This window comes from Lepus europaeus, chromosome 4 (assembly GCF_033115175.1).
Source record: "Lepus europaeus isolate LE1 chromosome 4, mLepTim1.pri, whole genome shotgun sequence".
NCBI classification, from domain to species: Eukaryota; Metazoa; Chordata; class Mammalia; order Lagomorpha; family Leporidae; genus Lepus; species Lepus europaeus.
In genome coordinates this window covers 7,480,617-7,493,033 of record NC_084830.1, presented here as the reverse complement: position 1 = coordinate 7,493,033, position 12,417 = coordinate 7,480,617, and the positions used below count along the sequence as shown (strand labels likewise).

Genomic DNA, 12,417 nt, shown 5'->3' with positions numbered 1-12,417 from the left:
AAGTGGTGGTATCACTGGTCCCACTGTAAGACTTAGATTGTAAGTAACTCTCCAAGACTAAAAGGTCAGGAGTTGGTGACACAGAGCTTGGCAGAATACCTGTTTCTGCTCAGTGGGGAGTAGGGAACTAGTTAAGGAGACCAGGGCTCAGGCAGTCATATCCCAAGACTTCCAAGCTGCAAAACAACCCTTGGAAACAGCTGTAGTGCTTGGAAATCTTGAGAATACACATGTGGCTCACATTCCATTTCTGTTGTGCAGTGTGGCTCTACTGATGCTTTACCTGTTCTGGGCCCACTGAGTACCAGGCTCTGTGCTAAGAAAACTCCACACATACACTGAGCTCAGGGCCACCTTTAAGTAACTGTCCTTGGAGAGTGACAGCTGTGACTCGTTTCACAGGTGGGGAAAGAGACCTCAACAGGCTCAAGGCTAAATCATCATGTAGAATCTGGCACCGATCACTATGGTTTTGTACATCTCCGTGGATGCTTCTTTGCACATCAGTTATCAAACAGTGTGAATAGGAAATGGGGAAAGAATTGATTCTCGGGGTAAGGCTTCATAGAAGTGGCTGGGACAGTCCTACATGCCAGCAGTCACCTGAGGCTTATCCAGGTGTACCAGGTGCCCTGCCTTTCTCCCTGGGTAGCAAGAAGCAGGGAGGCTGAGGCATCATATACTGCCTAGGTATAAATCCACACAGGTTAGAGAGGGGGCTGAGATCCATGTCAAGGCTTGTGCCACCTTCTCGAGAATCCAAAGAACGAAGCCACAGAGACACTGAGGGAGTTCGCAGCCTGGTCACCGACAAAAGTCCACTTTTGTTTTGAAAACAGGTTTGTGCTTGTGATTCAGTGATGTTTCCTGAGTACACAGCTTCAATTTTATGTCTGTTCTTTTCCCACAGCCATTTGTGTTAAGCTTTTCACTTCATGTCCAACTCAAGGAAAACAAAGTACAAGCTTGAGTTTTTATGAGACTGGTACGTGTTCACTTCTGCAGCAAACTCAGAAAACTTCATCACCCTCTCGGTAGCTGTTCAGACACCCAGGGTAACTTGACACTGCTAGGAATATTTTGTTTCTGATTATTTTTCCAAACTAAGATATGTGTGGTGTTACTGTAGCAAACTCTGCTAATGTGGATGGAATGGTTTTGTGTGTACTCTATGGGTTCGACAAGAAAGAGTGAGTTAGGGGATGGATGCGGATATTTTTACTACCCTGGCAATAATGTTTTACATTTCAATGGCGCTTTTCAAATCACAGTGTCTTACAAAGCACTAGAGCTGGTGATAACTTGATGCATTGTTGAAATACCAGGAGCACTTCAGCAGTCCCGCATCACATATAACCTTTTAGACCAGGAAGTGGAGGATGCAGGGCAGCTGCTGCATCAGGAAGAACAATGTAACACATTTCTATGATGGTTCCATCCGAGAGCTCAAAGCACTTTTTTTCCTGGGGTTTTTCTCTGAAAATCTTCATTGTTCTCATCACATTTCAATAAAATGGGTAGAGAAAAACCGCTATTAGCTACCCTTTACAAGATCAGAAATAGACAGAAAAAGATTGGGGCTTGGAAAAGATTGCCAAGGCTGGTGAGGCAGGTCAAATCTTGGGTTCTGTGTCCCCTCTTTCCCTCCCTGGCTGGTCTGCACCGCCTGACTGCTACAGGGAAGCCTGCTGGGCATGCCTGGTCTTCTTATTTTCCATTGCTCTTTTCTTCTGTATCAAGACTTGCCGCTGAGAAACATCCCTCATTTAAGCTTTCCTTTGTTTTTTGATCGCTGTCCTTTTCACTTTTTTTCTACATTTTGTTCTCTCTACCCTCTTTTTCTCCCTTTTTCCATCCTTTTCCAGTTTTTCTTTGCCTTCTTCCTTTTTCACTCTAAGATCATATTTCACTATTCTCCTTCCTGGAGTGGAGCTACATACCTACGGGGTAGGGAGGTGGGGGCTCTTCATGGAGACCAAGGAATTCTCAACCCCAGTGCTTTCTGGGGCATGCACCTCTAGACGTAACCACTAGGGGGTGTGTGTGCAATACCTATGGCTTTTTAGCTGTTGCAACAAAATCAGGACTGCTCCCTTCTCTGGTGAAGGGAGTGCCTGCAAGAGGAACTGGGCTTTCTTTCCACCAAATAGTGACACTCACAGGGCACAGGGACCAAAAGCTGGGTGTCTTCAGGTATGTAAGTGACTGGGCTGGAAGGATTGATTCCACTCAGCCTTGGATGGAATGGAGTGTGTGTGTGGGGGGGGGGGGGTACACGTGTGTGCCCAGTTCTCCAGCTACTATCTTTAGGTCACTTAAACTTTTGGGCAACAGTTTCCTCATCTCTAAAAACTAGTGTCTTGTGAGCTACCTGGCCTCTGAGTTTCCTTCCAGCTACGTTACTATACATTGGCTGCAGAAAGTTTTCAGAGATTGTTTGAATAAAACAGAGCACCACGGACAGATCAGTCAGTCCTCAGCAAAGGCACTCCTGATCTTGGACCATGGGCTTTGCCCAGGCTCCCAACTCTGAAGCGTTTCTCTGTCTTTCCCACTTGAGGCTCAAATCTTTTCGGTTCTAGTTGCACAAGCATTTGGAAAATGTGATTCCTGCTGTAACTGACTGGAGTTAGGGATCACAGTGAACACTCTTGGTGTATTTCTCCTGACACATAAATGACTGATTTCGAGGTAAGGGTGTGCCATCTTTTGGTGCCTGGCTTGCATGACAAACTCATGTGTCTGAGGCAGCTGGGGAGCAGGGTTGGCAGGGGGCTGCACTTCAGGAGTGGATCACCAGCGAACGTGAGAGCTTGCTGCGACTTGACGGTCAGGTTGGATAAGGCACTGGGGCAGAGGAGGGCCGCTGGCTCTGAGGACAGTGGTGGGGTAAAGGGGTCCCTAGAAGACCAGGACCTGATGTGTTCTGATCAGGATGAACGGGGGCACATGCAAGGCTAGTGCAGCAGGGCAGCGGTGAGTCAAAAAGCTGGAATCCATGCCGAGTGCCCCTGACAGCGAGTCAGTGCCGGGCAGCTGTTCTCTCCCTGGGGCTGGGGGCACCCATGGCAAGCAGGAGAGCCCAGGGCTACAGCCAGGTCTCTCTGTCCCTGGGAGCATTCAGATTTGGTCTTCACCACTCATGGCGCAGCAAGGGCTTGGAGTTCCTGGGATTGGGCTCATCGTCCTGAACAGGGGGAACCAGAAGCTTGCAGGGTACGCAACAGTGCTGCACAGACATGGAAATGCCCTCACGGTCACTCTCCCTATGTTTTGTCTATATTCTCCAGTGACATGGAGTTGCTGCCATGCTGGCTGACTGTCTGCGGTTAGTGCATAAAGACCAGCTAGAAAAGATTCTGTCTTTCCCAATGTGTGTTGCTGCAGGGGTGGGTGGGGGGACGGGTGGGGATTCAGACAGTGTCATCCTGGTTGCTGCTGCAGCTGCTGACCACTGTGCTGTGCTTCCTGAAAGGGATCAATGATATTGGGTGAGGGCTGCTATGCAAGGACCCTCTTGGTGCTGGGGCAGAGAGGTGAGTTGTGGACTGGACCAGAGGAGAAACAGTGGCTGGGGTTCCTCAGTGTAACTTAGGGGCTCCATTCCAGGGAAGACACAAATGGTGCAGGAGGCTGCGTGGCCCTGGCCTGAAGTGGCCTTGGAGAAGTCTGTCTTGTCCATGGATGACCCCTGTCCTTAGAGCAGTCTCTGCACACAGTATCTGCTCAGTGAGTACTGCTATGCTCTGGAGGCCCTGAGCCTGGAAGCTCCAGGACATGGGTGTGGCCAGTGCCTGCAGCTGCATGCAAGAAATCACCACCTCCCCCAAGGTCTGGTTTTCTAATTTTCAGTAGGATCTGAAGGTTCGTGCCTGCAGGATGGTGCCCCCGTGAAGACCGTCAGCATGCAGGGAGGAGCCCCACAGTCAATGGCTCAGCCAGGTTGGAGGGTGGGGCGATTTTCTGAGCATCTCACTGAAACATTCATCTCCCTCCTCCCTGGAGGACCTGGTTTGGGCACTTACAAAGCCGGGCACCTGCCCTCTTGGAAGGTACTTGGAGGAAGGAGGTCTGCCGCAGAAGATTCAGTGCCTTGGCTGTCAGCTTCCCGGTGCACAGCCCTCCTCCCCAGCTGCTGGCCGGTCATCTCTGCCAACTGCTTGGAGAAGGGCGGGACAGAGCGCCAGGGGCGTGTGCCGCAGGACCAGGAAAGGAGAGACAGAACATTGGACTCATTAGAGAAACAGGTGGGGCTGGGAGCCCTCACCCACAGCTGTGGGACCCTAAGTAAAGCATTAAATGGCTCTGAGCCTCTGGCTGGCTCCTGACTGGTGAGAAGTCTTCCCTGCGGGGTGCTGAAAGAAGTGCAGCGAATGCAAAGCCACTAGCATGTTGCCTGGCACTTAGAGAACACTTAATAAACACAGCGACCACTCCAGGTTTGAGCTGTTGCTGGATGACAAGAGCAGAGGAGGAAGTTGATAGCAAGCAGAGAGTCTAAGATCAGGGGCTCAAAGCAGGGGGTGGGGGCGGCTGAGTAGCTGTGCCCATTCTCCTCCCCTGGGATCTCAGCTGCCACCCTCTGTACCCCTCCGCCACAAGCCGCACCTCACAGGCCCGAAGCTACGTCCTGTGAGCAGCAACATTAGCTGGAGGTGTGCCTCTGTCCTACTCCGTTAAAGCAGTAAACATTTCCCCAGAGGCCCTCCAGGGGTGCAGGCTCGGACACTCAGACAGGCGCTGAGCTAACCAAGGGGCACAGGGAGGAGCTGGGATGCAGGGAGGACCCTGGGGCAGAGCGCAGGGGTGTCAGCCCCTGTCCTCAGTCTCCTGGGAGATGCCCCGTGTCCTCCAGCAGGTCCAGCAGTGGGGCTACCACGGGCTGCTGTTTGCCATGCGTGCCCTGGAGCTAGAGCCGGCGGGAAGCCGGGATCCAGGTGTCCCGGAGCGCAGCAGCACAGAGTACAATACTCCAAAACAAAGAAGGGCTGTGCATTCATTATTGGGTTCAGGGAGCTTCCTCAGGGGCTAAATACCTAATCCTCCAGACCCCCTTAGGAAAAAAAGGTTCCTCTGTCATCTCCCTGGACGGAAGACACCTGCCCCCCTCCTCCTGCGGCGACTTCCTCTTCCAGGAGGAGACACAGCAGGCGGGTCAGGGAGTCTCAGCCCCACCGGGCCCGGGCGGTGTGGCCGTGGCGCAGGGGACAGTGCCGGTGTTTGGGAGTGGGGGGGGGGGCGCACTTCAGAGCAGCCTGGAGCTTTGGCCGCTGTCCAGAGGAGGGGCCGTGCCCCGGGCTTATTCCTTCTACAAACATCGCTGGTGCCCAGTCGCCAGGCGGTGGGGACCCCTGCCCCCAAGAAGCACCTCACAGAACGCCAGCTCAGCCCGACCCTCGGCGCCGGAGGCCAGCACGGACTCGCAGCTCTCTCTGGGAATGACCTCTGGGCAGCGAAAAGTCCCGGGCCAGAGGCCACCCCCACCCCCGGGCGGCTCACGCATGCAGGACCCGGCACAGCCCAGAGCGTGGCAACCCCGCGCCAGTCCGAGAAGACAAAGTGGCCCTGAAGGGCGCGAGCCTTTCCGTAACCGGCCTCGCGCCAGGGGTCGCGGGAGGCCGGCGCTCCGCGAGGAAGGCTTGGTGGGCGCAGCGAGGCCGCCTAAGTTGGGCAAGTCCCGGGGCTGGCAGGAGCCGGCGGCCGGGCCCACTTGGGATCGACCCCTTGTCCCCCACGCCGGGACCGCACGCTGGGTGATGACCTTGGGCGCGCCCCTGGGCCGCCCCCGGCCTCAGTTTCCCGGTGTGGGCGTCCAGCCCGGCGGCAATGGCGCCGTGGGCCTCCCGCCCCCGCACCCCTACCCCGGCCTGGCTGGCGGAGTCGGCCCGCGCCCGGCGCCCCCGCACGCCCCGCGCCCGCGCCCGCGCCCGCCCGGCGCTGCCCGGAGCTGCCCCGCGAGGCGGCGCGCGCCGCGGCGGTTGGGCCCAGCGCGCAGGCGCGGCGCGGCGGGGCGGGGCGGCAGGCGCTGGACCCTCGGCGGCGGCGGCGGCGGCGGCTCAGAGTGCGCGGGGCGGTGCGCGGCGTGCGGGCGCGGGAGCTTCCCGGGCGCCGGGGCCGGCTGGCGGGGCTCGCCGCGGACTGCCTCGGGGTGTGCGAGCGCGCCGCCGGGGCCAGCCTGAGGGGCCGCCTGGCCGCAGCGGCGCCCGCCCGCAGCGCGGGAGCCGCGTCCCGGCCGCCGCGGCCGCCGGGGACCGGGGCTGAGCGGCCGGCTCCCGCCCCTGTGGCGCCGCCGCTGCCGCCGCCCGGCCGCCCGCCCGGCTTGGCCGCCGCCGCGGCGTCCGGCCCCGGGGTCCGGGCCGCCGGCGGGGTCGGGGGCTGCGGGGCCGCCGCTGCTGCCCGCGCGCCTCGGGTTCGCATCCCGGGCCCCGGACGGCCGCCGAGCATGGAGGAGAAGTACCTGCCGGAGCTGATGGCGGAGAAGGACTCCCTGGACCCTTCCTTCACGCACGCCCTGCGGCTGGTGAACCAAGGTGAGGCGCGCCGGGTGGCCGTTAGCTGCCGGCCGGCGGCCGTTGGGGCGGGCGGCTGCGGGACGCCTGGCGGGGACCCGCGAGGGGACCTGGGGAGACGCTGGGGTGCGGCTTGAAGGGAGTCTCTGGGGACTTGGGGGCGCCCGGGGGTAACTTGCGAGTGGGGACGGCGGGCGTCGGGGGACCCCGGGGTCCAGGGTGGGTGGTCGGTAGGTCTGACGAGCCGCAGGGAAATGGGGGAGCTAGGGGGGACCCGGTGCGGAGCCGGGGACCGGAACAGGTGCCTGGGCTGTCGGTGAAGTTCGGGGCTGCGTGGAGGAGGCGCGCGGTCGGGCGTCCGGAGGCTGAGAGGGGAGGACCGCGGGGGTCCCGGGGGAGGAGCCCAGGCCCCGCGCGGCCCGGCTGCCCTGGGGCCGGGGTCGGCGGCCCTGGCCGGGCCGGCTGCCCTCCTCGGGGGCTGGCCCGTGGGGCGTCGGGAGGGCACCGGGGGGAGGCCCGCAGAAGGGCGCTCGCCGGCCGGGCAGCGCCGGGTGGTGGCCCTCCTGGGCGGCCGGCAGGTGGAGGGCACTGCCGTGCCGCCCGCGCCCAGCCGGCCGCTGGACGGGCTGCCTGGAGGCAGCACACCCGGACGGCGAGCCTCTGGCTGCGGGATGAGCCGCTGGCGTGGACGGTAAATGCAGCCTCCCTCCCAGGGAGCAGCCCTCGCCCCCTCCCGTGCGTTCAGTGGACGATGGGTTCGGGCCCCCGGCCTGCCTTCGCCCTGCGAAATGGCAGAAACATACCTGGTCGGATCGGTTACCTTTGGCGCGAGTCGCTGTGAGTCCAGCTCCTTGGTTAAGTCCGGGCCGCTGCTCTTAGCGCTGACCGTGGCTCTCTCGTGGTCGGAAAGTGAGAGATGAGGCAGACATGTTCCGTTTGTGTCGAGGTCGCTGTGTTTGAAACAGGGACCTCCGGTGTTTGCGCGGCGCACCCAGCTCTCCCGGCGGGCTGGTGGCGGTGGTGGGGAGACTCTGCCCGAACCCGAGGTTTCAGCACGTTGGAATAGTTGAGCAGGTTTGCAGAGCTCCCCCATTTTAATTGCAAGCTTATTTTTATTTTTTGATGAAGTGGGTTTGTGAAAAAGAAGTGGGCATGCATGCCTAAATTAGAAAGAATATTAAGTTTCATTCTCATGTTCTTCAGAACATTTTACGGTTCCGTTTATACTCCTTGCTCTGTGATTTGCATGTATCTTTTGTTGCCTGCTAGGCTGTCATATCTGTGAAAGAAATTTCTTTGTACGTTGGGTGAGTTCAGCAGCATTAGAAATATTCTGGACTGTGGAATAAGTGCATTTTTCCTAATAAAGAAGCAGAATCCAAGTTACGTTGCCCTGAATTAAGGAAACTTAAAAGTTTAATGAGTTGTCATTTTAAAAGTCAGAATTATTTTCTGTGCCATGTTTCTGTAGTATTGTGTTGCTAATACACTGAAAATTCTTTTTTCCCACTTTTCTGTTTTTGCTACTGTTAATGGCTTCCAGTTACTTGAAAAAGATGCTGGGGAGTGTTGGGGAAATGTTGCCATTTAGTGATTTTTAGATGATGATTTCCTTTTTTATCAAAAATTCTCTTGGGAGCATTTCTCTCGTGTGAAGGAAGCCAGAGGTCCACTCAGCTGCGTGTGTAACTGTTAACTTGTTACTTCAGACTAAAAGGGGCTGACACCCAGAATGTAAAGTCCTGTTAATAGAAAATATTAATTGTGCTGTTATGTAACTTCAAAATTACAAGTATCTTTCTCAGACATCATGGATTCAGTTGAATTTGCATGATTGTTAGAAAGCTTTCATTTTAAATCTGATGACCAGATTGGCTTGCTATTGGCTGTATGAAAGTATTTTATTGTTACTTAGCTGTGTTTTTACCACCTGCCTCTAAGAAAGCTGTGCTTTCCAGAGGTGATTCTGAATCTCAGCCCTGGAATCCCCATTCTACACTGAATTGTGCAATGATGAGGGGTCAGCACTGAAACCTTTATTTTATTGTAGAGTGACATGTAATAGGAATATTTTCTGAATAACATTCCCGAATGCTAACAGTGCCTTGTGTTTGAATAGTATTTTATTAAAGTCTCCCAGGCACTTTATTGCACACCCTTCCCAATTCCATCCTCATGCTTGTATCCTTGTGAGGCAAGTGTTGGTGTTTTTTTCTGGTAGCACCTCAGTTCTACAAGCTTTTGCAGGCCACCAAGAATTAATTTGAACTCAGATCTTGTGTCTCTAAGGGCATTCTTAATCTCTGCTTATACCTTCAGCAAAAGATGACAGGAAATGCTGCTCACATGCTAATCTGAAAGCCTGCGGAAATCACAGTAATTAATAGGATTGTTTCCAGGTGACTTAGTGTAAGGGCAATAGTATGTGTCCTTTAGGAAGACTTACCAATATCTTTAACAAAAGTTAATTCTGGCATTTGTCTCTGAAAAACCAAGTGTTCATGGTAGACTTATCTCACAGGATTTTAATGCTCATGCCAAGAGGCACGCTTGGATTAAAGCTCTCCTGTGACCAATATTTTAACCAGCATATTACAGTAATAAAGCAGTTTGTAAATGAGGTGTAGTCTTTTCTTTAAAATCTAGTATTTTTAAACATTATTCAACTTGTATTTTTTTCTTTTTTCTTTTCTTTCTGATAATCTTTAAAGGCTTGAGCTGGGAAGACTTGAAGAGAGAACTCTTCTGATTTGGGCTGGCTTACATACTTTTTCCAGACTTAAGGTTTCATGAAGGGCATTAATCTGTGTTTTCTGAGGATAACTTGTTCTTTTCCCCATTCCTAACTACTGATTTTGTTTCTCTAACAAAAGTAATGGGTAATGTTTACTTGCTGTTAAAAGAGAACCAAAGAAAAGCCTTTGATACTCTCCTCTTTCTACCAGCAGTCCCCTGCCCCCGCCCCCAAGTGTCTGTAGGATGCATTGACATTGCAGTGTCTTGCCTAGGAGGTTAATTAGAGAAGAAAGTAGTATTGCATGTTTTTTATTATGTTTGCTGGTAAGGGATGTGCTGACTCTTTAGAAAACATCTTTAGAAATGTCTCATGCATTGTAATTCAGCTCAGTTCTCCAGTATTAGTTTGGATGGTTTTCAATCCAAGACAAGTAACCATTAAATAAGATTACATAACACTGTATGTTTAATTATCTGATAACAGTGTACGGATTGGTGGCTGGTTCACTGCCAAGTTATATTTAGTAGTAGGTTACAAGAAGAAATGGAGCAAAGGATTCACAACTTAAGGTGGTGTATTTGTGTGCAGTTGATTCAGTTGTTTATTGGTATTTCAAGATATATGTTTTTCATATATCAATTCCTCAAATGTTCAGATTCTTAGTATTGCTTAGGATGTATGTGGGGAATACAGATGTATAAAGGGAGATCACTACTTCACCTTATGTACATCTCTTTGTACAAAACTCAGTGACTTAAAATTTTGTTTCAGAGGACTCCTTTTTGAAAAATGCTTTTCGTTTGCTTGCCAGACCTGTACGGTGAGACGGTAAGCATGAAGGTTGCAGAATTGTGTTTTGCTGTGGTGCCGTTATGCTGCACTGCATGATTCATCCCATGTAGTGGAGTTGTGGTTGTTTAGTTTTTAAGTGTTTTCCTTCAGATTATCAGTTTTAAAATTTTGTTCCGTTGTTTTTTTTTTTTTTTTTTTTTTAAAAGACAAACCATTTCTGAGTTTTATCTAGTGTGTGGTGATTCACAGTGCTGTAGTGACTGTGAGTTCTGTTGTAGTGTTTGGACGTTGAGAATCTAGGATGCCAGCCGGGTCCTGGAGGTGGAGGGGGGGAACACTGTGTCTGCTCCTGAGCAGTCCCTGTTTTTTGTTAATTTGGGAATGAGTTTTAAATTCAGAGATGTCTTGTTTGCTAAGGAACATCATATTTGTCTAAGCTATCCCTCTGAAATATTTAATGACTAGATGATTTAGATTTAATTGTCAGTTTACGAACATCTTCATAGCACTTCTCTGTGCTGGGTCATGATTGTAATCTTAATACTGGGAGCAGACAGACGTAAAGAGGTTATTAACCTAGTTTTTCAGTTGTACAAACCAAGACTGACAACTAAAGTGACTTGCCCAAGATCCGTACTTACAAAATGTCACAGCAGAGGTTCAGATTTTATTGTTATCTGAATCCATTGTTCTTTCCACCTTGCCCTGCCTACCCTTAGGGGTCTAAATAGTTCAATTACTGGTCACACTCAGTTGCTGTAGTCAGTTAATGACTAAAGGAGAATGAAAACCCTGGCCTCTCTGTGTACAGTTTGTTCTTCTCTAGCCTCTGGTGGGTTGAAAGATAAATGATACAACACCCATTTTTATACTTCACTATTCAAATTTCTGCCGTAAAATATCTCCTTTGACTACTTCCCTTCCTCCAGATGAGTTTGAATGCCCACTTTCTGGTCTCCTGTAGCACTCTGTACTTAACTATTATGGTAGAATCATAAGGCCTTGGCTTACATCCCTGTGTCTTTGGCATCTAGCGTAATTCTGGGTATGTAGCCCTTGGGAATTCCAGTCTGTGTTTCGGGGTCTTGAAGATCACAAAAGTAGGAAAATTAGAGAGAATATGTGGAATTGAAAGGTCAGGGAAGCTTTGATGATTGCTACTTCACAGCCCCTGCCTGCACTGGGCATAGGGCAGGTCTCTGACAGCTCAGCACAAACCAATGGAGGCACCTATTGAGGGAACTCAGTGTTAAACGAGCAGAACCTCGCAGTGCTCTTTAAATGTCCTGGAACAGTAGGCATTTTTCCCTAGGAGACAATGAGAAGGTTTTGTCAGATGCACTTGAATCATATGTTTGTTTACTTTTATTTTTTCTTGAGGACTTTATTGAACCAGTACACATACAATTACCCCTCCCTAAACTCCTAGTAATACATCTTATAACAGATCAAAACCAGAGTTTTTGAGGCCCTTATCATATGTCAAATAAACTCTCTTACCTGAAGGAGTTAAACTGCAAATTCAAATGCTAAGGCTGGGCCTAAAGTTACAGAGGCAATTGAAATAGTAAATTGAGTGCCAGCAACAGCTTTGCTATCAAAAGACCCCCTTTGCCTATAGTCACCAGTCCCAGAGAGAGAAGATAGAGTGGCTTATGTTTCTTACCAAATTGTAGAAGTAGAGCAGTCCTTAGCATATGAGGTAGGTGTGTGTGTGTGTGTGTGAGTGTGTGAGATTATAATGAAAGCTACCTTCTGTTCCAGGTACTTCCATCCATTACTTCTCATCACCACACTATCTTGGTAAAGTAGGTTGTTTTATCCACTGCCTGAGTCCTTTGATTTTTCTCAAAGGAGGACTCCAAGGCTCAGAACTGTACAGTAACTTGGCCAGTCAAGATTCCCAGCTTACGTTAGGCTGGAAATCTAAATCAAGTCTACAGCGTTCTGATAGGATACATCAAGAAAGGAGTTAAGAATACAGAACTCAACATTATTGTTTTTAAAATAAAAAGCTTAACCATAATAGAAGTTCATTAGAAATTTTCATTGGACATGACACATCTTTAAAAGAGGTTTCTGAAAGTGTGTCTTATCAAAAAAGGCAAGCTCGTTTTTTTTCCTGTGCTGCCTAGCGATCTTTAAGTCTTCAGCAGGCAAGCAAGGTGAGGATTTTTAATTATGTATATATTTTAGTGGTAGAAGAGCAAATAGGAAAACTTTGCATATGGATAGTAAGTAAAAGTCATGTTAATGATCTGTCTTGAAGGAACTTCTTAAAGGCACAGAACTCTATATTTTAATGTTTTATTTATTACAGGAGCAATTGAAGATATATCAGGATTTATTTCCACTTTGTTATACTTAGAAATTCATCTA

General features: G+C 51.0%; 1 protein-coding gene across 2 annotated transcripts in view; it reads left to right on the top strand.

Annotated features, from left to right (window-relative positions):
- Positions 1–6,398: 6,398 nt before the first annotated feature.
- The window catches only part of KHDRBS3 (KH RNA binding domain containing, signal transduction associated 3), a 224,540-nt gene continuing 218,521 nt past the window's right edge, over positions 6,399–12,417 (top strand). For both annotated transcript variants that reach the window (XR_009865776.1, XM_062189443.1), the window contains exon 1: positions 6,399–6,530. Coding sequence is in view for 1 of the 2 variants with exons in the window: in XM_062189443.1 (XP_062045427.1) it covers positions 6,443–6,530 (88 nt within the window). In the remaining variant the exon portion in view is untranslated. The remainder of the gene's footprint in view (positions 6,531–12,417) is intronic.